General features: G+C 40.6%; 1 protein-coding gene across 1 annotated transcript in view; it reads right to left on the bottom strand.

The window, feature by feature from the left end:
* Positions 1-23,012, bottom strand: part of LOC115375193 (potassium voltage-gated channel subfamily H member 7-like) — a 115,054-nt gene that overhangs the window by 6,523 nt on the left and 85,519 nt on the right. Inside the window, exons 15-21 of the mRNA XM_030074573.1 lie at positions 22,457-22,621; positions 21,213-21,334; positions 20,360-20,431; positions 18,912-19,017; positions 3,141-3,258; positions 2,445-2,587; positions 1,064-1,304 (exon numbers count right to left, since the gene is read on the bottom strand). Coding sequence (XP_029930433.1) covers positions 1,064-1,304; positions 2,445-2,587; positions 3,141-3,258; positions 18,912-19,017; positions 20,360-20,431; positions 21,213-21,334; positions 22,457-22,621 — 967 coding nt within the window. The remainder of the gene's footprint in view (positions 1-1,063; positions 1,305-2,444; positions 2,588-3,140; positions 3,259-18,911; positions 19,018-20,359; positions 20,432-21,212; positions 21,335-22,456; positions 22,622-23,012) is intronic.

Here is a 23,012-nt window from a genome sequence, read left to right as displayed (position 1 = left end):
CCCATTTTTAGGATTCAGCACCCAGTCTTCAAAATATTTAAGAGTCAGTTGAGCCTGTTTGTGAAATACTCATTAGTCATTGCATCATTTTCAAATTTCTATGGAATTTCAATTTAATTTCCTATATATAAACGTAGACTCTTTGACATAATCGTTGAAGATTCCTGTAGGAAACATCTATGAATTTCAGTGTTGATGAAAAAATTTTGTCACCTTGTATTCATTTATATTTCTAGTCTCGATTTCATTAATGATAAACTGTCATTGATGATAAATTGTTATTGATGAATTGTCATTGATGAATAAGTTTTAATTAACATTGCTGCCAGAGATTTAGATGTGCTTAGATGTGGTTTAGTTGTGTTTGGCACACCGGACAGTAAGCTCGTGGCGATACAAGGACCAAGCCTGGACAACCAGCTTCTCTACCTCAGGCTGCTGCTTTACTTTAACCTCTTACAAGTGCATGCTGCATGGCCAGGCTTTGGTCAAACCCACAGAACTTCATTGTAAATTCTATTGGAGATTCTAAGGTTTCCAAAGATACCAAACGTGCCTGATAAAATGATGCACAAGACATCTTGATATCCTCTATTTGATGTAGGCCTAATGATGCAGCCATAAAACAATGGCATCTTGGCTTTAAATATTTCACTCAGTATAAGTGTGATGGAACTTTAATGACGCAACCAACAAATAAATATATGTGCCTTTGTCACTTTAAATTTAAAGCCACTTTAAATTTAAGGGGAAATCACAGTTTAAAGGGTTACAAGTCTACTATGCTGCGATGATTTGTAGTTACAGGGCTGTATTTATTAAGCTATGTGGATTAACTGGTTATTTTTCAGAATTTTAGCTGGGGGAAAGTCCACCTCAGTGGCATCCAACCAGTATCCAGCACTCAGTAACAGTGAGAGGATGATAGCACCACTACTGTCCTACAGAACAGCTGGGGGGGAGTGAAATAATATCACTTTTTTCAAAATGTGTGAACTTTCATTTTACTGTAGCCACCCAGACTGATGGAAAGCCTGACTTTAACCCTGGTAAAGCCACACACCTCATTATCTGTCTCTGTAGCAGCTCCAGCCTGTTCTCTAACTCTCCCTTCTGCCTCTGAGAAACAGCAGGAGGAGGAGGGGAGGAGGGGAGAGAGGAGGGGGGGTTGTGGAGTTGCTTGGGAGGAGGGTGAGCAGGAGGTGAATGCAGGCTGTGGGAGCAGGGCACCTCCTGGTACTGCTGCTCCTTTCGACTCTCAGAGCCCCAGAAATTAAAGATGCTTGAAACCCCTGAGAAAGCATCTGGTAGAGAAACAAAGACAGACAGTCAGAGAGAGGGAGAAGGAGAAAGATATGAGTGGACTGAACACACACTATTGCACTGCACCAGAGCACACAGACCAAAATTATACTGAAATTATAACTCAACCCCATAATTCTAGCCTAACCTGTCAGCCTCTCTCCTTCCTCTGTGAAATGCCATTAATCATGTTAATATATATTTTTTTCTTTTTAAATGAGGAAACACTGTTTAACCTCTTCAGCTCTACCGGCCCCATCAGTGGGTTTCCAAAGATGCTGAATATGCCCTGCTGAGATCCATGGAAATGTTTCAAAAATGCTTCTTTTCTATTTGATGTGATGCTGCAGCCATAAAACAGTGGCATCTTGGCTTTGAATATTTACTTAACAGAAGAAGACTCACAATATGTTTGTGATATTCTTATACAATATGGAAAAAATCTGATTTAAAAGTTACTTTAGGAAAAAAAATAATAGAAAGGTTCAATGGGTTACGTTTCTCAGAAAGATATAGATCAGGATCTGCTTTTTAAAAGTACACTCCTTGATTTTTGTAATATGAAACAACAAAGCCCCGATAATCTAAACTAAATGGAACATAGAACTTTGCATGAACAGACTCCTGTTTTTCTGTCTCACAGCAGTCAATGGCCTCGGCTGGGCTTTGCAAGAACTGATACATTGTATCTAAAATGTATCACTTCATGCAAAGTTCCATGTTCCATTCTATGATACAATGTATTAGTTCATGCAAAGCCTAAGAGGGAAAGACCAACCAAGGCCAGAGACTGCTGTCAGACAGAAAAAAGTGCAATAAAACAAAGTTTCAATCCTCTTGAGTTTGTCAACAGCTTTCCAAACACTGTGCTGCATTCACTTGAACTTGGACATCAGACATTTACGATTGTACAATCAACATATATTTTTTAAAATCTGATTGCCCAAAACTGGGGTGGCAGCTGGAAATCATATCTACTGTTTTTCCTATATGACATGGATTTATTTATTATATTATCAATAGCTTTATTTGTTGGGCACCGGGCACAATAATCAAGAGTTAAAAGAAAGGAAAACTGCAAATGCACCAGAGTTAGTCTAAAAGGCAAATTTTTAATATGTTGGCTGCAGCATTAGTCCTACCTGTCAGTGAGTTGCATGTCTTCTCTTTCCTGTGAGTCTCCATTAAGATAGTGGTGTTTTGGCCATGAAGTGATGTCTGGGCAGGGCTGGTCAGCTCTGACTCCTCCTCTCCTTCATCTCCACTGGAGAAGACAGAGCCTTGTCTGCCAGGTCAGAGTTCAATAGTTTAGTACTTTAGTAAAGTGAACCCCCTTCAGTTGTCTGGCATTGACCTGAAGGGGCTTCAGTTATCCATAAACACTTTTTGCTATTCTTGGTTCTTTGGTAACTGAAACACAAATTATATACTGTTTAACCCTTTGGAACCTGAGCAAATTCATCTGATTTCTTTCAAAAACAGGGGATAAAGGGTAATAGCAAATTAGCAGAAAATTAGTTGAATGAGTTGAAATTTTAAAAAGTAAAATACAATTTAAAAAAATGCTAAAAAAAAAAATATTAAAACATATTTGTAAAAATATTTGTAAAAAACAAAACAAAACACAACACAACACAAAAAAATCAGTTATGACTAAATTACCATAAAATCAGCACACAACAAAAGCATGTTAAAACAGAAAAAAGGGGAAAAAATACAAGAAAATTACTGAAAACAAATAAAATGCATATTAAAAAAAATAAATAAATAAATAAATAAAAGTCTGCCCATGGGCTCCTGGGTTTCTAAAGGGAGAAACAAGCAATAGCAAATCTTACAGGTTATGTCTATGATCATCTTCTGCTAGCCCATCACACTGATCCCAGTCACTCTGTCCACTCCTGGGTTGTTGGACAGCTGTTTTGGACTGAATGCTCCCGTCAGGGATGGAGCCACCTGGTTGGAACACACAATCGCAGTTATGTGCAACACAAGGCAGCTAACAAAAGCTTTCAAGAGCCCAACAGTTTGTGACAACATGTGAACGTACATTCCCTGGTGCACAGAAGAAAGTAATCTGGTCTGATGACTCCTCTCTCCTAGATTCTGAGATGATGATGCCCCATACTCTACACACACTAAAGAGCGGTCCTTGAAGAGAGGTCCACTATCAAGGACAACTGAAGCTGTTCTGACAACAAAACACCCTACCCTACTCCTTATGGATACTTGATACTAATATTTTGCCAAGTGTTTCTGTTATTCTGTTCATCCCCTGGAATTGATTGTGCATATGACCAGAGCCATTGGGTCCACTAGACAGATCAGGGCCCTACCTTCCTCGCTATATAGCCCCCTACAACAAGTCACCCTTTTTAAATTCAGTGCAATATTTCCCAGGTCAGACAGGTTAAACACAAGAAACCTGACATCGACCCAGCATCATTCACTTCTTTAGCGTTTGAGGGGGTTATCCTTTTGAAACCTGAGCAAATTCACTTGATTTCTTTGAAAGCCTGGGAGAAAAAAGGCCATGAGCAAAGCAACTATTTACCAGAAAATAAAGAACTCATAAAAAATTATTATAAAAAAGCATAAAACTGTATTTGTAATATTTATAACTATTCGTTTAAATTAAATTACAGGAAAATTTACGAGAAAATTACCAGGAAACAGAACAGAATTTATAACAGAAAAGAAAACATACCCCCCCCCACCCCCCAAATAAATATATTCATTCTACCACTACTACTAATAATAATTATAACTATTTTATTATTATTATTATTATTATTATTATTATTATTATTGTTGTTGTTGTTGTTGTTGTTGTTATGAATTCAGTTTAGAGGGTAAAATAAAATCTTTGAGGTTATTCATCTTTTTGACCTACATTGATCTATTCATGGAAAATCTTTGCCAAATTTTTTGCCAAACGCCTAAAGATGGCTCTGAATGACATAAAGACAGACATGGAACTCAAGTGGGAATTCAAGTGGCCACTGTACTGTAATGTTCTCCATTAGACGTTATTTTTGGGTTCAATTACAACATTCTGGACAGAAAAAATATGAAAAATAATCATTGCCTCACAGGCTAGAGACAACTTCATCCTACCATAAAGCTTAATGAGTATAGAAGCTGTACTATCAAAAGCCAACCACATTAGCTTGAGTGTAACCACAGGCTGATTCCATTAGCTTTTAAATCCAAGCTGCACTGGGCTTTTTGTCCAGGTCGCAGTGGCTCTGTATTAGAGGTACATTCCCTTTCCCTCTAATTGAGATGCCAATAGCTCAGATTACATTCCTCTGTTGGTATGTATGGTCACTGTGGAGGAATCCCCATCCATCCTGTTCCTCCTCCAGTTCAGCACAACTGAACTTAAAGTAATAATCCATAACCCTTTCTCTGGAAAAATCTTGTTTAAGTAGTGTGTTTTAATGTAGTTAAAACACATGGGTGTGAAACACCAAAACAATGGCCACCTCTCACCAAAGGTGTGACCAAAACCAAGAAAAACAAGGATCTCATGGATGTATCAGGTTAAATTTAGGGTGCTTTCAGACCTGTGGCCCGTTTGCTTTGTTCCGATTCAGGGGCTAAATCGATACAGTTGTTTCGTTTTTCGTTTGGGGCGTTTGTGTTCTGTAGAGGTAATTCTGAGCCTAAAAAATCAACACTGCAGAGGGTATTAAAGAAGAGAGAGAGAGCTCATAATGAAGGACAGGAGTCAGCATTAGTCTAGAAACATCAAGGCTTAAGCATTGCTTTGAAGCAAGAACATAAGCACTTAGGTGATGCTTTCTCACTATGATGACGTCAAGGCTCACACAGGTCAAGTAACATTCTGTAAGAGAACAAACCTGCACTGACCACAACTGCCATGCCTAAAGGCATATCAAGGTCTTACCTAATTAGAATGTATCCAGTCAGCCATCCTTGTGTAGAAAAACAATATCACTAATCATCGGCCAGAGTCCAAGTTCTGCAAACCTAAGGTACATCTGGCCCAATTAAAATTGTTGTCTTACCAGAAAGCCTTACACTGGCACATCTACTCTTGTGATCATGTATGATCTCTTTGTTATAGAATCGATGACACAGTGGTTGGGAGGGTATAAAATCAAGTGCTCAAACAAAGAACGTCAGTCGTCTTTTCTTCGTGATACGACTCCCTGTTTGTTTCGTTTGAGATCTCAAATGCAAATAAACTTGTATGCTCGAAACTCTGCCTGATTCAAGTCTTAATTTTTGAAGACTTCAAGACTCTTTTATTGGTGTTTTTGGTACCAAGTATAAGAAGATTTTTGCAGCCAATCTGGCCTGATCTGGACAGAAGTTTTTCCACATCATTTGGCGTAGCCAGCCAGGAGGTGACGGGACCTGTGACCTTGGGGGACGACCTGCATCTCAGAGACACCGAGCGCGCAACCAAAGGTAAGCAGACCTTTTCTGCTTAATTCTGAGTGTGTCTGAGTGCAGGAAGTCCGCCCAGGTTAAAGGTAATCCTCCCTCTTCCAAAAGAACCTAGTACTAAATTTAATAGTGTCAAAAAGTAACAAAATAAAGGCAGAGTTAAGAGCATGCATGTGTGTTGCATGTATTTGTTGTATGTTGTATGTATATGTTGTATGCTTAATCATGGTGCGGCAAGAATGAAAGGTATTGTGTTGCAGTTATTGATTATATGGTGGTTATTTGTTTGCCTAACATTTGGAGGTGGATTGTTGTGGTTAACAATAGAGGCGAGCAGACAGGAAAGAGGGTTCTGGTAAGTGAAAGAGAGTTCTGGTAAGTGAAAGAGGGTTCTGGTAAGTGAAAGAGGGTTCTGGTAAGTGAAAATAACAGTGTAAGAGGAGATAACTATAGGAGAGAGAGAGTAGATAAGAAATACAAAGAGGGTTCTGGTGTGTGTAAATAACAGCATCGGAGGAGTGTGGAAAAAAAAAAAGGGTTAAGAAAGTGTTGAGAAGAATTAAGAGAATTAAGTTAAAATAAGTTATGGAAGTTGTGTGTGGAGTGAGTGTGTGCTGCCTGGAGAAGACTAGAGAAGCTAAAAGACAGGGTGTATGTATGTGTGTGAAGTGATTGTGTGTGGGAACACAAGTGATTTATAGGCAGCTGCTTTATCTAATGTGTGAATGTGTGTGTGTGTAAATTTAAAGGGCCCCACTGGCAGTGTGCGTGTGTATGCGTGATAGAGAGTATGTGAGTGAGTATCTCAGTGTTATTATTGAATCTTTCTGTTAAAAAGTAAATTTAGTTGTGCCGTCTGAGAAAGAGGGACGAAGAGAAAAAGACTCTTTTCTGTTATTTCTGCTTAGGGAGAGTAGGTTTAGCAGTTAAAAAAGTTTTACAGAACTCTATATAAGGTGGAGGGCTGGCAAAGCTTTATTTGCTGCCAACTCAGTGTAAAACGAAGAGCTGGCAGCAAAAAATCCCCACTGACCTTAAATGCGGCAGTGCATGTGTATGTGTGGCAGAGAGTGTATGAGTGAATGTGTGCCTGGAGAAGAGGAGAGAAACTGTGCACAGCGTGGAGAAGGTCTGAAAAGTTGAGAGACAAAGGTGTGTGTGTGTGTGTGTGTGTGTGTGAGCGTATGTGTGTGTGTGTGTGTGTGTGTGTGTGTGTGTGTGTGTGTGTGTGTGTGTGTGTAATGGTGTAGAATAGTGTAAAGCAAGGTATATTCCGTCTGGACGAAGAGAAAACAAGGAAAGCTAGGTATATTCCGTCTGGACGAAGAGAAAACAAGGAAAGCTAGGTATATTCCGTCTGGACGAAGAGAAAACAAAATAAGGAGGACAGTAAGCCTCAGTGAGAGAAAATAAAATAAGGAGGACAGTAAGCCTCAGTGAGAGAAAATAAAATAAGGAGGACAGTAAGCCTCAGTGAGTGATTCCGTCTGGACAAAGAGAAAACAAGTATACTGACAACAAAAAACATTGTATAAATTTGTACAGTGCTTGTAAAATAAAGCTTTGAAAGTAGTTAACAGTAGTATAAATTTTTGGTAAAGTGTAATAAGAAGTGAATTGGGAAAAATAACTGTAAATATAATGGTTAGACTGTTCATATATTTGGATGTTTGAGCTTTTATTGTGTGAAAAATGTGTGAAAATAAGGCCAGTTTTAATTAAGCAGAAATAGACTATTTACATATTGGTTGGTCCAAACATTTCATAGTAAGTACAGCGGGGTGTCTGGCTGGCGCATCTGGTGTGGGGAGTGAATGGCTGCGGGAGCCAGGGTCAGCGAGGAGGAGGCATTCTGTTTGAAGCACACTAGTGATAAGCAAGGAATAGACACAGAGTGAAGAACTCATGTCTGGCTGGAAAGAGTTTATAAAGACATATTGGGAGCTGAACAGTGGTGAAATCTTCAGTTAAATAATTTAAAACTGTGATAAATTGACTCTTAATCTCACCCAAATAGAAATTAATTTTCCCTTGGTGCCGGGAAAAATCATACGTGGATTGTGGACAGTGCAAACCCGTATTATAGAACGTTTGTGGGCATATTTAAAAAAAAAAAAAAAACTGCTACACCTTCATTCAAAACTTTCCTGAGTATCTCTGAAGACTATTAAATCACGGCATAAATAACTATTTTTAAGTAATCTACGGCTGCGCGCTATTGCGATCCCCAGAAAGTTAAAGTGACAAGTGGCTGGTTGACAAAATTACAGGCTAAGAAAGATAGTTTAATCCTAATCAAGGTAATAAATATAAAAATCAGGAATTACTGCTAAGGCAATATTAGGGCCAATATACCCCAAATTGATTAATGGATGAAGTGATTGATTGATTGGTTGATTGATTGATTGATTGATTGATTGATTGATTGATTGATTGATTGTTTTAGGATAGTTTTAAGACAACACTCCAATAAGTGCATTACAAGGGATTAGGGGGACTTGACAAGGAAAGGAACAAGTGGAGTTTGCTGGGGGCAAGAGGGAACCCCCTGTGCAACTTATTATAAATAATTACCCTCAACAATAAAAATACAGTACATGAAAAGATGGTATGAAAAAAAAAAACAACAGGAGACAGACGATAGCCCAAAGAGGGCTCCTTTAATATGGCCTTTTGTGATGAAGTAAGTGATAATATTAAACACTGTAAAGCTGGGGACACCACTGATAAAAGAGGGGTGTTAACCCTATAAAGCCAGTTGTATCATTCCATATGTGATACACATCATCAATTCCAGTTTCCGTTTTCAGTTTAATCAATACTAAACCAAAATACTGTTGTATACCTTTGGACACTTCCCCTGTTCACTCTGGACCATACCATTGGCACTTCAAGTACATATCATACAACATAAAGATCGTGTAATAATATATTTTTGAATTTTTTACATTTTTGTTGCAATACTAAATAAAGGGTTCAATTTAAAGAGATTGGAATATACTGCCAATTCTTTCATAGTTCAAGCTTTAAAGGGTTAAGAGACAGCCAGTGAACAAAACAGTGACAGCTAGCCAACCAACAGAGGTGAAAACAAATAAAAATACCACCCAGTTCCAAGTTTGACCTAGAGAAAAGAGAGGTAAAGAAAAAAGGAGGAGAGACATGGCGCACTGCAGGCACCCCCTCTGCCCTGCCGCCGCCTCCATCGGGCTCCACTCTCTCGCATGTTTCGCCGTTCTCCCCTCTTGGCGTGACCCTCTTCCACCATGTCCACCGAACAGGAGTTCATTCATAGCCGGACAGTTCTTGTAAGGAGAGGCAAAGCAGGAGGATTCGGCCCAGAAGGGGACTAGTGAACTACAGGAGAAGTTCACATTGGCCATGTAAGAGCGAACTAAGATGACGTCCAGATCAGAAGAAACAGGAACAAAGAAAAAGGGAGTGGACCAAGATAAGATGGCGCCAGCCTAGGAGGCGGAGACTGAATCCGATAACCAGTCCTGAAGACAGCCAATCAGGTGATACTACGCAGATAAGCCCTCCTACAAGAAAGACAGACAAGCTTACAAAGCCAATGAATGAGCTGACAACATGTCAGCTGAGCTGCTGCGAGGAGGAGCTGTGACCTCACACACCAAGAGGGATGGACACCTGCACCCTTCAGCAAAATGAGCGACATGATGAAATAATGCAGGCCGGGACACAACAGAGCCATTTCCCATGCATATAAATAATAAAAAACTGTAGTTGACCCAATAGAGCTGTCAATCTGTTGGGGCGGGACACGCTGTGTCTCCTTGAAACAACCATCATTTGCACTCCACAGGATCTACGTGTTCACATTCCTGACAATCAACTTACAGCTGTTAAACTCATGATGATGCAAAAAAGTTGAGAAAATAACACAACCAGTGTTTTGCTGGTTTCGCCTCACAGGCCCAACATCAGCTCTTTATCAGCGGTGGAGGAGACGGGAGGCTTGGATCAAAGCCAAGATGGGAGAAGGCTTTGAGCCTTGCTTGCCTCGTCATTGCACACTTAACACTTACAAAGCATGTAGCATTAATCAACAAAAAGAGACTATTTTTTTCATCAGCTGTAGCATTTACACAGGGCCAGCCACAGTATTCATTCTTCCTTTTCAGCTGCAAGAATGGTTTCCGACTCCGGATTCAATCCCTCATGTATCACTATTATCCAAGGAAAATTCTGAATCTCATGACCTTGGTCCCATGATGAAGGCAGCAGTTGCAATACATGACTGTAAAAAGACTAATGACCCTCAAATTTATGCAGCTGTAAAAAAAAAAAAAAAAAAAAAAAAAAAAAAAAAAAGCCACAATGATGCTGCTGAATCCGGAACAGGCATCTCTCTTAAATCAGGTGCCCTCATAAGTGCGGTTCAGACATAAAACATATGGGTTTTATCAAATCTGGCATACAATTGGCATACAGTCACCTCATGAAAAACAATATCTACTCACACAAAAGGCCATAGACTCTATCAGACCGATCATTCCAGGCCTAATGCAGGCTGGAGTCCTGATAAATAAAAAAGTAGTCCCTGTAACACACCAGTTTTGGCCAATGCCAAAACCACATGCTGATGATTATCGATTGGTACATGATTTGAGAGCTGTTAATACCATTGTTGCTGCTGAAACCCCAATTGTCCCTTACCCGTACACATTATTGTTTAACATTCCACTAGACACAACATGGTACATCATGATTGATTTATGCTCTGCATATTTTAGTGTACCACTCCATCCAGACTCACAGTATTTGTTTGCTTTCACATATGAGGGACAGCAATACACATACACCAGACTTCCACAAGGGTTTCTTCACAGTCCAGCGATGTTCAATAAAGTGTTGGCTGAAGACAAGCAGCATCTGAATGTGCCCAGTACGGTCATCCAGTAGATGGATGATCTGTTGATTTGTAGTCCTACTAAAGGCCAATGTGAGAAAGATTCTGTGGCAGTACTAACAGTCTTGGCAAAGGGGGGTCACAAAGTCAGCAGAGATAAACTCCAATTTTGTCAACCACAGGTAGAATATCTAGGAAGATTGTTGCATGGAAACAAGAGACTGATTGCACCATCGCAGGTTAAAGCAGTAACAACAGCTCCAACACCTAACACAGTTAGTCAAATGTTGACCTTTTGGGGATTGCAGGGTGCAGCAGACCATGGATTTGTGACTATGCACTAAAAACTGCTCCTTTACGAGCTTTGATTAAAGTTGCAGGACAAATGACTGGAGCAGCCAAATTGAGTTGGACAGAAGATGCGGAAGCTGCCTTTGAAGCTCTCAAAAGTGACATGCAGTCAGCCCCAGCATTGGGGAATCCAAATTATGGTAAGCCTTTTCATCTTTATGTGGCAGAGAAATCAGGATATGCTACAGCAGTCCTGATGCAAGACACGCCCACAGGTAAGCAAGCTTTGGCTTACTACAGCACCAAATTGGATAACATTGAAGCAGGACTGCCACCCTGCTATCAGGGATTGGCAGCGGCTGCATTTGCCTTTCAACAAGCCTCATCTTTGACCATGGGGCATCCAGTGATTCTTTACACATCTCACCAATTACATGCGCTGCTCACAAGTCCGCGTTTTGTTTTGACCCAAGCACGGCGCACAGGCTATTAAGTTATCCTAGCAGCACCTGAATTAACTTTCAACAGGTGCAATTCCATCAATCCAGCCACAAAGATGATGCTGCCTGATGCTGGCACTCCTCATGATTATGTGAGAACTACAGATGAATTTTTAAAGGCACGTAATGACCTGTACAGTGAACCAATAACTGCAGATATGACTTTGTTTGTAGATGGTTCCTGTATCAGAGATGCCACAGGTATACACGCAGGATATGGCATTGTGCAGTTGAGCCCTGACGGTTCATTCACCACTGTTCAGACATTCCATGTGACCCAGCCTTGTTCAGCCCAGGTGGCAGAGTTGAAAGCATTAACAGCAGCATGTCAGTTGGCATCAGGTAAGAAACTTGATGTTTACACTGACTCAGACTATGCTTTTGGTGTGTGCCATTTCTTTGGTAACATATGGAAACAGAGAGGGTTTTGCAGGTTAGACGGCACCCAAATCAAGCATGGAAAAATCATCTCTAATCTGCTGAGAGCTCTTCAGTTGCCCTCAGCAGTGGCTGTTCTGAGGTGTTGTGCTCATCAAAAAGACACCTCTCTCATCACACAAGGTAACAATTTGGACGAAGCAGCAAAAAAGGCGGCAATGCAACAGCCCCATCAGGTTAATAAAGCAGAAACAATGATGGCACTGCAACAGTCCGTCATGTGTCCCATCTTAGTTGAAGCTGATTTGGCTCCTTTGATGTCTATGACATCATTAATTCAAGCCCAAGCCAGGGCTTCACCAGAAGAATGATCAGTCTGGCTCAAAAGAGGTGCAATCAAAAACACTCTAGATGGCCCACAGCAGGGTTTGTGGCGGGGTAGCCAAGGACATTTTGTTCTACCTGTTGCATTGTTGCACTTTGCAATTCAGAATGCGCATGGTCGAGACCATTGCACAAGGGGGGAGGTTATAAGGCGTTTGCAAGCAGTCTGGTGGTCGCCTTTTTTTGGCAGCCACGGTAGAAAGAGTGTTGCATGAGTGTGATGTGTGTGTTAAATACAACACCAGGAAGGCCTTTTCGGCTCCCATTGCGCACATTCCTCCGCCGTATGGGCCATTCAGACATCTAAAGATTGACTACATAGACATGAATTGGAAAATTGAGGTATGTTTTGGTGGTTGTTTGCCGGTTCAGTTGGTGGATAGAAGCATCCCCTACAAGCAGTCCAGATGCTAGCTCAGTAGCTAAGTTTTTGTGTAGGGAAGTCTTCCCGAGATTTGGCATCCCAGACACCCTTAGCTCTGATAATGGACCACATTTTGTTGCAGCAACATTTCAAGCAATGCTGAAAATGCTGGGAATCAAGCAGAAGTTTGGTTGTGTGTACCATCCCCAGTCACAAGGACAAGTTGAAAGAGCTAATAAGACCTTGAAAGAAAAGCTAGCTAAAATACTAGCAGATATTGTGGGAGGAAGTAAGTTGAACTGGGAGCAAGCTTTGCCATTGGCTCTGATGTCTATGAGAATGAGTACTAACAGGCTTACGCATCTAACACCGCATGAAATGCTCACGGGTCGACCCATGCTTGTGCCTTATCTTAGAGGTCCCTACGAGGGACCAGCGCTTGAGCAACTAGAAGGCGAGCTGCAAAGCTACCTCCAACATCTGACCCATATCCATAAAGAAATATTTTCACAGGTGAAAGGAGCCACAGAGGAATGGGACGCTGAAATCCCAGGAGAAAAGCAGACAATCCAGTCAGGTGACCTTGTGTACATCCATGTCTTCAAGAGAAAAAAAGTTTGGAACCCAGGCGAGAAGGGCCATACAAGGTTGTCTTAGCTACCCCACTGCGCTCGAGGTTGAAGGTAAACCCTTTTGGTACCATCTTAATCATTGCTGCAGAGCAGAAGATCCAGAAAGAACTCTGGCAGCATATAGTAGGCAAGCTCCAACTAACCAGCTGGAAGGGGATGACGATGCCACCCCACCAGAGCCAGAACAGGCCCAATCTGGGGATGACGAGGTCGCCCCACAGGAAACAGAACAAGACACCAAAGGGGACGGAGACTCCTCCCCGCAAGGAATTAGGAGATCACCACGGTTGGAAGGAACAGCAGGCAGCAGCCATGTCTGTAGCGCACCAACCCCACCTAGAGCCTCCATTAGTGGTAGTCATGAGGGTTTTCCTAGTAATGGGGTTGCCAAACTATCCACAGAAGACCATCCAGTTACAGCAGCAGAAAAGAGGAAGGGCAGGAAGGAGAAGAGTAGCGTCAGGGTGAAAGACCCGGCTAACACATAAAATGATCATGCATTGCTTACGTTGCGGTTCATTAGACCATGATGCTAATTATCTGTTTTGACCACCACTACTAAGAAACTGTTAAGAATGTGGTCGGAGAGGCCATTATCTAAAAATGTGCATGAAACTCAAAAGGCCTTATGAGCCAGGAAAATTAGAACCATGGAAAATGTCCACGAGATTTTTAACTGGCATAACAAAATGGGGCAAATTTTCAGGCCTGCAAAGAGAATGTAACCCAGACGTGATGAATGTTGGAGACAGACGTGCTCATTACTGTTACACCCACTGATTAAAGTAGCATGGATCAGATGCAAACATAAGCCAAAGTTATCATTTTCTATAGGAACCTGGCTAACAATTTTAAGTAGACAATCTATCTATCTGCACTCATATTATGAATAAATGCCCTTGTACTAAAATACCAATTTTACTCAAACCTCAATCACCTTATCCTTACCGGTCTTGGGATAAGAAAGGAAAACCGTTTATGATAGATGGTAAATATAATAAATATTGGGATTCAGATGGGGTAGGGGGATTTCCTAGAACTAAGGAAGCGTTTGACAAATGGCTTAGGTGGATTAGGAAGACAGATCAGGTGCTAAGGTTTTGCCAGGAGCTGCATGACGAGCAGTATGAAGATGACTCCTCCAGTCTGGAGGAGCAATAAACTGTTTAACTAAGACTGTGCTTTGTCTTGCCAGAATACATGGCTGATGGACATCAGAGCTCTTGGGAACCAAGGGTGGGCCCAACACCACCATGTGTGCCAGTTTCACTTACAGGAGATCCGCAGCAGCCAAGTTCACCACACCAGCTGCTCACCCTGCTCCCTGTTTCGTCGGAATCTTATCCACCAGCCACACCAGGACCTGGTCTGGGCCTTTACCCTCCATTACCGACACCAGCCACCAGCAGAACCAATGCCCAGTGGAACCTGGCGAGATTTATGCCAAGGAGCTACGCACCCTACCAGTCATTGTCCTGGCAGAATCAACTGAGTGAACGCCCAGGGATGGAGGTCCCAGTACCCCCGCCACTCTCTTCTTTCAGATCCAATGAGGTATATGAGCACCAGAGCTGGTTCAACCCCTTAGCTCCACAACCTCATGCTATCACAGCTGAGCAGCCTGGACCTGCCAGGTTCAACATGGGAGATCGCAGGGAGCCGAAGGACAACCTAGACACGGAAAGTCTTGCCTCTCTTGCCTCTCCAATTTCATTTTGCTCATCCCCAGACCAATCTGCTCCACCAAATTCCCCTAGTCCTGTCATGAAGAATAGTAGTTCTCCCCACATTTCCTCTACCACCCCTAACTCAATGGATGTGCCCCAAACCTCCTACAAGAATGATGCAGCTTATGTAACCCAGAATCGTGCCACCTTGTCATACAATGAGTTTCGTTTCTGGGTACCAAATGCACCAGAGCAGGAGGCAGCTCTGGCAACGTCCATGACACTTGTGTCATCACAAAGTCACTATCAGCGCGAGTGTTGCATTGATCAGGAGGTACGTGAGGAGATTGCCCACTTAAGGAAACAAAATGAAGAGCTCAATCAACAAATTGCAGAGCGTGACCAACAAAATGCAGAGCTCAACCAACAAAATGCAGAGCTCAACCAACAAATTGCAGAGCTCAACCAACAAAATGCAGAGTTCGACCAACAACTCATAGAGCTCAACCAACGACATGCAATGCTAAGTGAGCGTCTGAGCATTTACCAACGGCTGAGAGGATCGTCAGTAGGCAGGTTTAATACCGTCTACGCAGACTAGAATGTTCAGACCGAATGCTGTTTCTGCACTGCTGGAACATGTAGAATGTAGATGTACCACTGTATTATGCTGAGTACTGTCGGAACATGCATAAAGGGCTATTTACATCTTATTATTGATAAAAAAGGAAAGACCCTATATTATGTTTTATTATCATGGCATTATATGTATTCTATTGGTTTATTATGATGACATTATATATACTATTGAGTGCCTTGTCCTACTATCTGGTATTACCTTTTTACGGTTTTAGTTTATGTTTAGTATATACTTGTTTGTTTTACAGAAGTTATTCTCACTTGAAATACCCTGTGTTTTCTTGATGGGATCTGTACTGAAGTATACACGAATGATTCTGATTAACCACTGGTATAACATTACTATAGTCACTGGAATTCTTTTTGCATACACTGGAAGTGATGGTTGACTGGAATGGTTTTTTGTGATGATGTGACTTTTAGTCACAAAGGGGGGACATGTAGAGGTAATTCTGAGCCTAAAAAATCAACACTGCAGAGGGTATTAAAGAAGAGAGAGAGAGCTCATAATGAAGGACAGGAGTCAGCATTAGTCTAGAAACATCAAGGCTTAAGCATTGCTTTGAAGCAAGAACATAAGCACTTAGGTGATGCTTTCTCACTATGATGACGTCAAGGCTCACAGGTCAAGTAACATTCTGTAAGAGAACAAACCTGCACTGACCACAACTGCCATGCCTAAAGGCATATCAAGGTCTTACCTAATTAGAATGTATCCAGTCAGCCATCCTTGTGTAGAAAAACAATATCACTAATCATCGGCCAGAGTCCAAGTTCTGCAAACCTAAGGTACATCTGGCCCAATTAAAATTGTTGTCTTACCAGAAAGCCTTACACTGGCACATCTACTCTTGTGATCATGTATGATCTCTTTGTTATAGAATCGATGACACAGTGGTTGGGAGGGTATAAAATCAAGTGCTCAAACAAAGAACGTCAGTCGTCTTTTCTTCGTGATACGACTCCCTGTTTGTTTCGTTTGAGATCTCAAATGCAAATAAACTTGTATGCTCGAAACTCTGCCTGATTCAAGTCTTAATTTTTGAAGACTTCAAGACTCTTTTATTGGTGTTTTTGGTACCAAGTATAAGAAGATTTTTGCAGCCAATCTGGCCTGATCTGGACAGAAGTTTTTCCACATCAGTTCACAGGGCAACCGTCTGTAGCGGTTCAAAGCTGTAAACCAATGCCATGCGCAAACCAGCTGTTCTCTCATTGGTCAGAAATTACCCCGAAAGAAGAAGTTTCCTCTTCCGTTCTTACCCCGGAAAAAACAAAAACCATGGAGCATCTTTGGCGTGTGTGGCTAGTTTGTTTCTCTGTGTTTCTGTGGTTAATGTACCCAGTGGCGGTTCTGCCCATGTTGCCGCCCTAGGCGAAATTACTGCCTTGCGCCCTTTCGTGTTACTCCTCCTACCTACTTTTTATATGGACAAAATCTTGTTTGAATAAAAAGCCACCGGCCACGGCACCGGTCGGCATCAGGCGGGCCGGTACCGCGCCCACCTGGTCACGTCTGCCGGATCTGACAGGTGAGCGGCGCTGATGATTTTTTTTTTTTTTTTTTTTTTGCGCTTGTGCCGCCCCCCACATGACATGAAAAAAAAGGCCCGCTTCGCCCATGCCTAAAACCACTACTGAATGTACCGGTGTTCTGTAACGGAGGAAAACATCCCGTTCTACCGGGAATCACGACTGCGCAGGGAAAATATACTGCATCTACTGAGAAAAAGACGGGCCGCGACAAGGAATTGCCGACGAAGATGGGCTCTGACGCTGGTTGAACCACAGTTATGAGTGAGTTGTGTCGGTTGCTGTGTCGATTATGTTCTCACTGCAAACGAACCGCTCCAGGGCTCCAATGGAATCGAGCCGAGACCACCTCTTCTAGGCGATCTCGGCTCGCTTGTTTTTTCCCGCATCCGAACGCGATTGCTGTGTTCACATATGTCCAAACGAACCGATCTTTAGGGCGAAACGCTCCCTGTTTCGGAACAACAGCTCCAAACGGGACAGGTCTGAAAGCACTCTCAATCAATGACCAGGAGTCATATTCCAGGAGCAACTATTTTGGAGTAAAGCTGTGTTTCAGAAAGTCATGTTTCGGCTACTATCAACAACTACTACTATCAAAGCCTAGTCCTGCCTTAATTTAATCCCAGTCTGGGAAACTACAGAGTTTACTGACACAGGATTACTTGATGTCCAAAGTGTAAAGTCACCTGGTTTAGTAACAAAGTACCAAAGAAACAGTATTTTGAGAGCCTCTTGCTTTCTCACTGAATGCATTTCCTGTTGAAACAGGTCGATGGGCAGGGGCTTAGCACAGAAAGGTAAAAGTTATGGAAACCAAAAATGATCAAAAATGTTCTGGTTTTATTGACTGAAAATTTGACATTATGACATCACTACTGAAGCTACACTATTTTCCAGGATGTAGAGGTAATGGGATGTTGACATAAAAAAGCAGATTGAGCCATGACTCAGAAGAACTCTTCATACACCTGTGTCATGAGACAGATGTGTAGGAGAGGGGCAAGTGGATCGAAAGTTGCAAAAGGTCTCCTGCACAATGTCTAACTTGCAATGATACATTTATTTCAGTACTAGACCTTCATAAGCCAAAAACCTGATGAAGGTGATGATTTTCCCTGAAGGTTGAGCACAGAAATGATGCAAATAAATGTATCATTGCAAGTTAGACAGTGTGCATTAGTCTTTTTGTCACATAAAAATACACCAAAAATTAGTTATGTAGTATTTATTGTTAAATATGTGAATAATTTGGCATGGAAAATTACATGTTGAAAAAGTAATTTTTCATTTTGTCATGATTTTAAAGTTGCAGTAAGTGATTTCTGACCACCAGAGGGTGTTCAGAGCACAAGCTCCAGCTGTACCCTCACAGAGGCAGTCCTGCTTCCAGGTTCACAGTAGATCACTTGTACAAAACTGAAAGTTCAGGTGAAGAAGTGCGTTGTTGGGATGGATATGAAGGAGCATGTGTCTTGTTGGAATACTTTGATTATTTTGTGTCTGCGCTCCAATTCAAAAACATGGTTAAGCTGCAGGTGTTCAGCTACAAGTTAGGCTGCTTTGATTGAACTTTTTCTGTCACTGAAGCAACACAGATACTTGTGTGGTGGATCTGAAACCTAGACGTGCTTATATGCACAATGTGCAGTTTCATAGAATTTTTGAATGAAGTTGAAGCAGTGTGTGTGGGATAGTGGAGAGCAGAGGAGGAACTTTTTCTTGGGCCGAGACAGAAATGTAGAAAGCTCAAACCAGGCAATAACAACAGGCTGTAAACCGTCCGGTGGAAAGAAGACCCACAGAGATGATTCTCACATTGCATGGGTCATTTTACTGCACAAAAAATTCATATAATATTGCATCATGCAGCTTTAAGTTAATAAAAGGAGTTCAAGTAAGACAACTATTTTATGTTGGCAGTACTACCTCTGTCCGCTCTGCAGGTCAAAGAGAGTTCGCGTTTTTGGAGTCGCCGGCTTAAGTCGTCATGGTCTGAGTCATCAATGTTCACTGAATCTACAGTATTACTGGTCTGGAAGGAGGAGGGGAGGAGCAGAAAGAGAAAGGGAGAGAGAATAAATCCCTTATTGATGGAATTCATACAAGCTACACTGCATAAAATGGGTTGAGTATTTTGGAATGAAACGGAATGATTACAGTGAAAGACATCAGAGGAGAAGTTCCCATCCTGACTCTACTGAATGCCCAAATGAAATCCAGGTATAGAGAATGGGAACTTCACACACAAGTGACAATATACTGTATTTATTTTTTTTTAAAGTGTGACATCTCAGAATTATTTTTTTTCTCACAATTGTGACTTACTTGTAATATCTGACAATTGTGACTTTGTTCTCACAACAGTGACTTAATATCTAAAATTGTGAATTTTTTCCTCTCAATTTAAAAAACAAAAACAATGTGCAGTTGTTGGTTGTTGTGCAGTGTTCTCTCCAGCGTCCAAAGTTAGTGGGATTCAGAAATGAATCCAGTAATGTTAAAGCCTCATTGTCAAACCATGGTAAAAAAAAAAAAAAAAAATCCTTTATTGTGTTGTCCATCTACAGCAAAGGCTTGCCCTACAGGTGACCACAGAAAAGACTGAAGCTACTGTCTGTAAGATCCCTTGCAAATGACTGCATATAGTCTATATACGACTGCATAATTGTTAAAACGTTGCATGGTTCATTTTGTCTGTGTTGTTTGTTATGAGTACACCGTAATGTGTGGTATTTTATGTGATGGTTGCATGTGATGACTGAATTCCCTGTTTTTTATTGTTGGGGACTACGGATGGAAATTAGCTTTAAGCTAACTCCGGCATATTTACATGTTTTTCTATATAGATTCATCTGTATATGTAATTTCATGTTCATTAATATGCACGGTCCCGTCATAATAAAGAGAAAGAAAGAAAGAAAGAAAGAAAGAAAGAAAGAAAGAAAAAAAAATTGCAGGAAAAAAAAATCACAATTTGAGTTATAAGTTATTAAGAATTCTGAGATATTAAATCACAATTGTGAAAAAGAATCTCACAATTTAGTCATTATTTTATTGTTTCAAGCGGCAGCAGTGGGCTTCCATAAGTCCCCATGCCATTGTTTTGTATAAAGCATCACAGACCTGGTTGGTCAACATGAGGGTCAGTGTGCAGTGACTTCTGGATACTGACATCCCTACAGTTCAAACAGCTGTCTTGCTCTGCCAGTTGGGTCCACTAACTTCCAAAATTGTCTAGTGCCGCTTTCATTTGAAATATTTTTTTCATATCAACTGAAACAAATGGGCAGATAAACTAATCTACATAGGTATCTGGTTTTGGTGAATCGCGATTGACAGTTATAACTGTCACTGATGTCAGGTCAGCAACATACATCTCTGAGATTGAAGGTGATCTCGAGGTTGGACCAGAAATAGTCGCAGAACTCTGGGTACATGTCCAAAACCTGGCAACACAGAGACAACAGCAAGTGATTTCAATTTCATTCCAACACTGAGATATCCTCCATCTGAAAATGCTTTCAAAATCATTAACCCTTTGAATATTTCACCCTCTGTGTTTCTCCCTCTGAACATGTTCACTTTATTTCTTGTTCTTTTTAATCCACTTTGTTGTTTTTGGTAATTTTGTGTTTTGTTTTGTTAGCTTTTTTTACCTCAAATTTTCTGATAATTTTCTTGTAACCTTGCACTTTCAATTACCTTTCGAGGGGAACATATTTAGTCATGGATTACATTTGTTTGTAATGTGTCACAAGAACATTTGTAATTACTGAACTAAGAGGTAGGTGGGATGATGGATGGGTCAAACATCCAGCATTTAGGAAAGTATGGTTCTCAGTTAGGTATGCCTAGGTGTGGCACTGGATAACATAGCTTAAGTCAGTCCAAAGTTAAGTACTGACTAGAGTTTTTATCCTTATAATGGAAAAAGCAAAAATTGCAACAACAAGAAATCTATTAGCAAGCTGTATCTTAAAAAAAAAAAGCAATGGCAGTTGCTCCTTCTTAGCTGATAGTTCAGTGACCTCTGACTAATAATTTAACACACTAAATAATATCACGAAAATAAATACATAAATAAATAAAAATAAAAGTATAGTAAACCGGGTAGTGGAGTGCACTGAAGGTTTTGGAAATACCAGGGACTATATTCTACATGAGCATTTTTGTGATTGATTGGCATTGTAATCCTAACATTATGCCACTGTTGAACACGTGCCATACCTCCAACATGTCTTCTCGGACTATCTTATGGAGGTCACAGTAGGTCAGAGCTCTGACATCAGCACAGGATTTGCCTGGCCGCGCGTACACGTTGATGGGCTCACCAAAGATATCGTTCTTGCCTGGAGGATGAGAGAGAGCAACTTAATGTAGATATAATAAAAGTATGATATGCAGTGTGCGCATTGAGACTCTCTCTCTCTCGCTCTCCCCCTTTATATATGTATTATTATAGATTATTAGAGAGAAAGAGAGAGAGAGAGATGCACTTTATATAAGAATGTATCCACCTATCCAACTGAATGGCAGGAGGCTAACAGTTAGCATTTGGAGCATATAGCCAGTATCCAGCACTCAGTAACAATTAGAGGAAGACAGCAGCACTACATACCAGCTAGAGGGGAAGTGAAATAATATCACATTTTTCAAAATGGGCGAACTACACCTTTAAATCACTCAGAGACTGTAGGATTTCATTATGGCCTGGCTGTAATGCTATTATGACTGTGGCAGTAAAGTTGAAGGCCAGCTGTTGCCACTGTTAACATTGTGACAAACACTGTAAAAACACATACAAATACTAAGAGATGCAGCTCCAAATAATCACTCAAAAGTATCACTCAACATAAGAAACATAAGACTTTATATATATATATATATGTGTGTGTGTATATATATATATATGAATATATATATATATATATATATATATATATATATATATATATATATACTCCACAAGTCAGGCAGTATTTCTTTGTGTGTAGTAAAATTTGATTACCTTGTAGAATTATATGTCTTCATATATATATAAATATAAATATATATATATATATATATATATATATATATATATATATATACACACATATATATTTCAATCTTGTTTTGTGCACATATGAAACATTCTTGATTCCAAAACACTAACATTTTTGCTGAGACTTTCATAGCATGACAAGCCTGTAAAAAATGTTACAACTGGTTTTCACTTATTGTTTTGTTTTCCTCAACTTAAAAGCAAGTAAAAAGAAAAAAGCTTATGTGCACCTACAAAAGGACAAGTGCATCAGGAAAATGGGTCTTGTTATTTTTATTTATTGTCATTACTTCTTACACTTTATGGAGTTATTATATTGGCCACTAGATGGAGCCACAACTCCATAAATGTAGTTCAAACAATGCTACTGTTGTGTTTGTTTTCTCTTTCTTTCTGTCTTTCTTTCTGTCTTTCTTTCCGCACCTACCCAGTATAGCGACCACCACATCGCCTCTGAGGATCTCTATGGATCCTCTGGATATGAAGTACAGAGCAGATATCAGGTCTCCAGCGTGGACCAGCGTGTCACCAGGTGGAGCATGGGTGGTCTTAAATCTCATGGCCAGGGCCCTCAGACAGCCCTTAGTGGAACCTGAACACCAAAGAAAATAACAGCTTGAATAAAATCTTGCAGCAAGAAAAAATGTGTTGTCCATCCATAGTTAGTTCGAGGGCATATTTCAAATCTACTTGGTGTATTACCATGAAATTTGGTGACAACAATTTGGTGTTTTTAATTAAGGTACAGTTTCACTACTCATAGATTCACACTCTGCTTGAAAATTCTTTACCACCCCTCTACTTTAGAGGATTCCTTGAGTTGGAGACCACATGCATAGGATAGGCAATATGGAAGACAAAACAAAAAAGATTTTAAAAGATTAAAAGGACCATACTAGTGATTTTGAATTTTTGGCCCATGTAGTGAAGTTTCCCCACATTTTACACTGCAACAAACCATTTTGCAAATCATGTGGGGGTAA

The sequence above is a fragment of the Myripristis murdjan genome, chromosome 17 (assembly GCF_902150065.1).
Source record: "Myripristis murdjan chromosome 17, fMyrMur1.1, whole genome shotgun sequence".
Classification (NCBI taxonomy): domain Eukaryota; kingdom Metazoa; phylum Chordata; class Actinopteri; order Holocentriformes; family Holocentridae; genus Myripristis; species Myripristis murdjan.
Note: the sequence above shows the minus strand (reverse complement) of the source record. Positions and strands in the feature narration are given on the sequence as shown.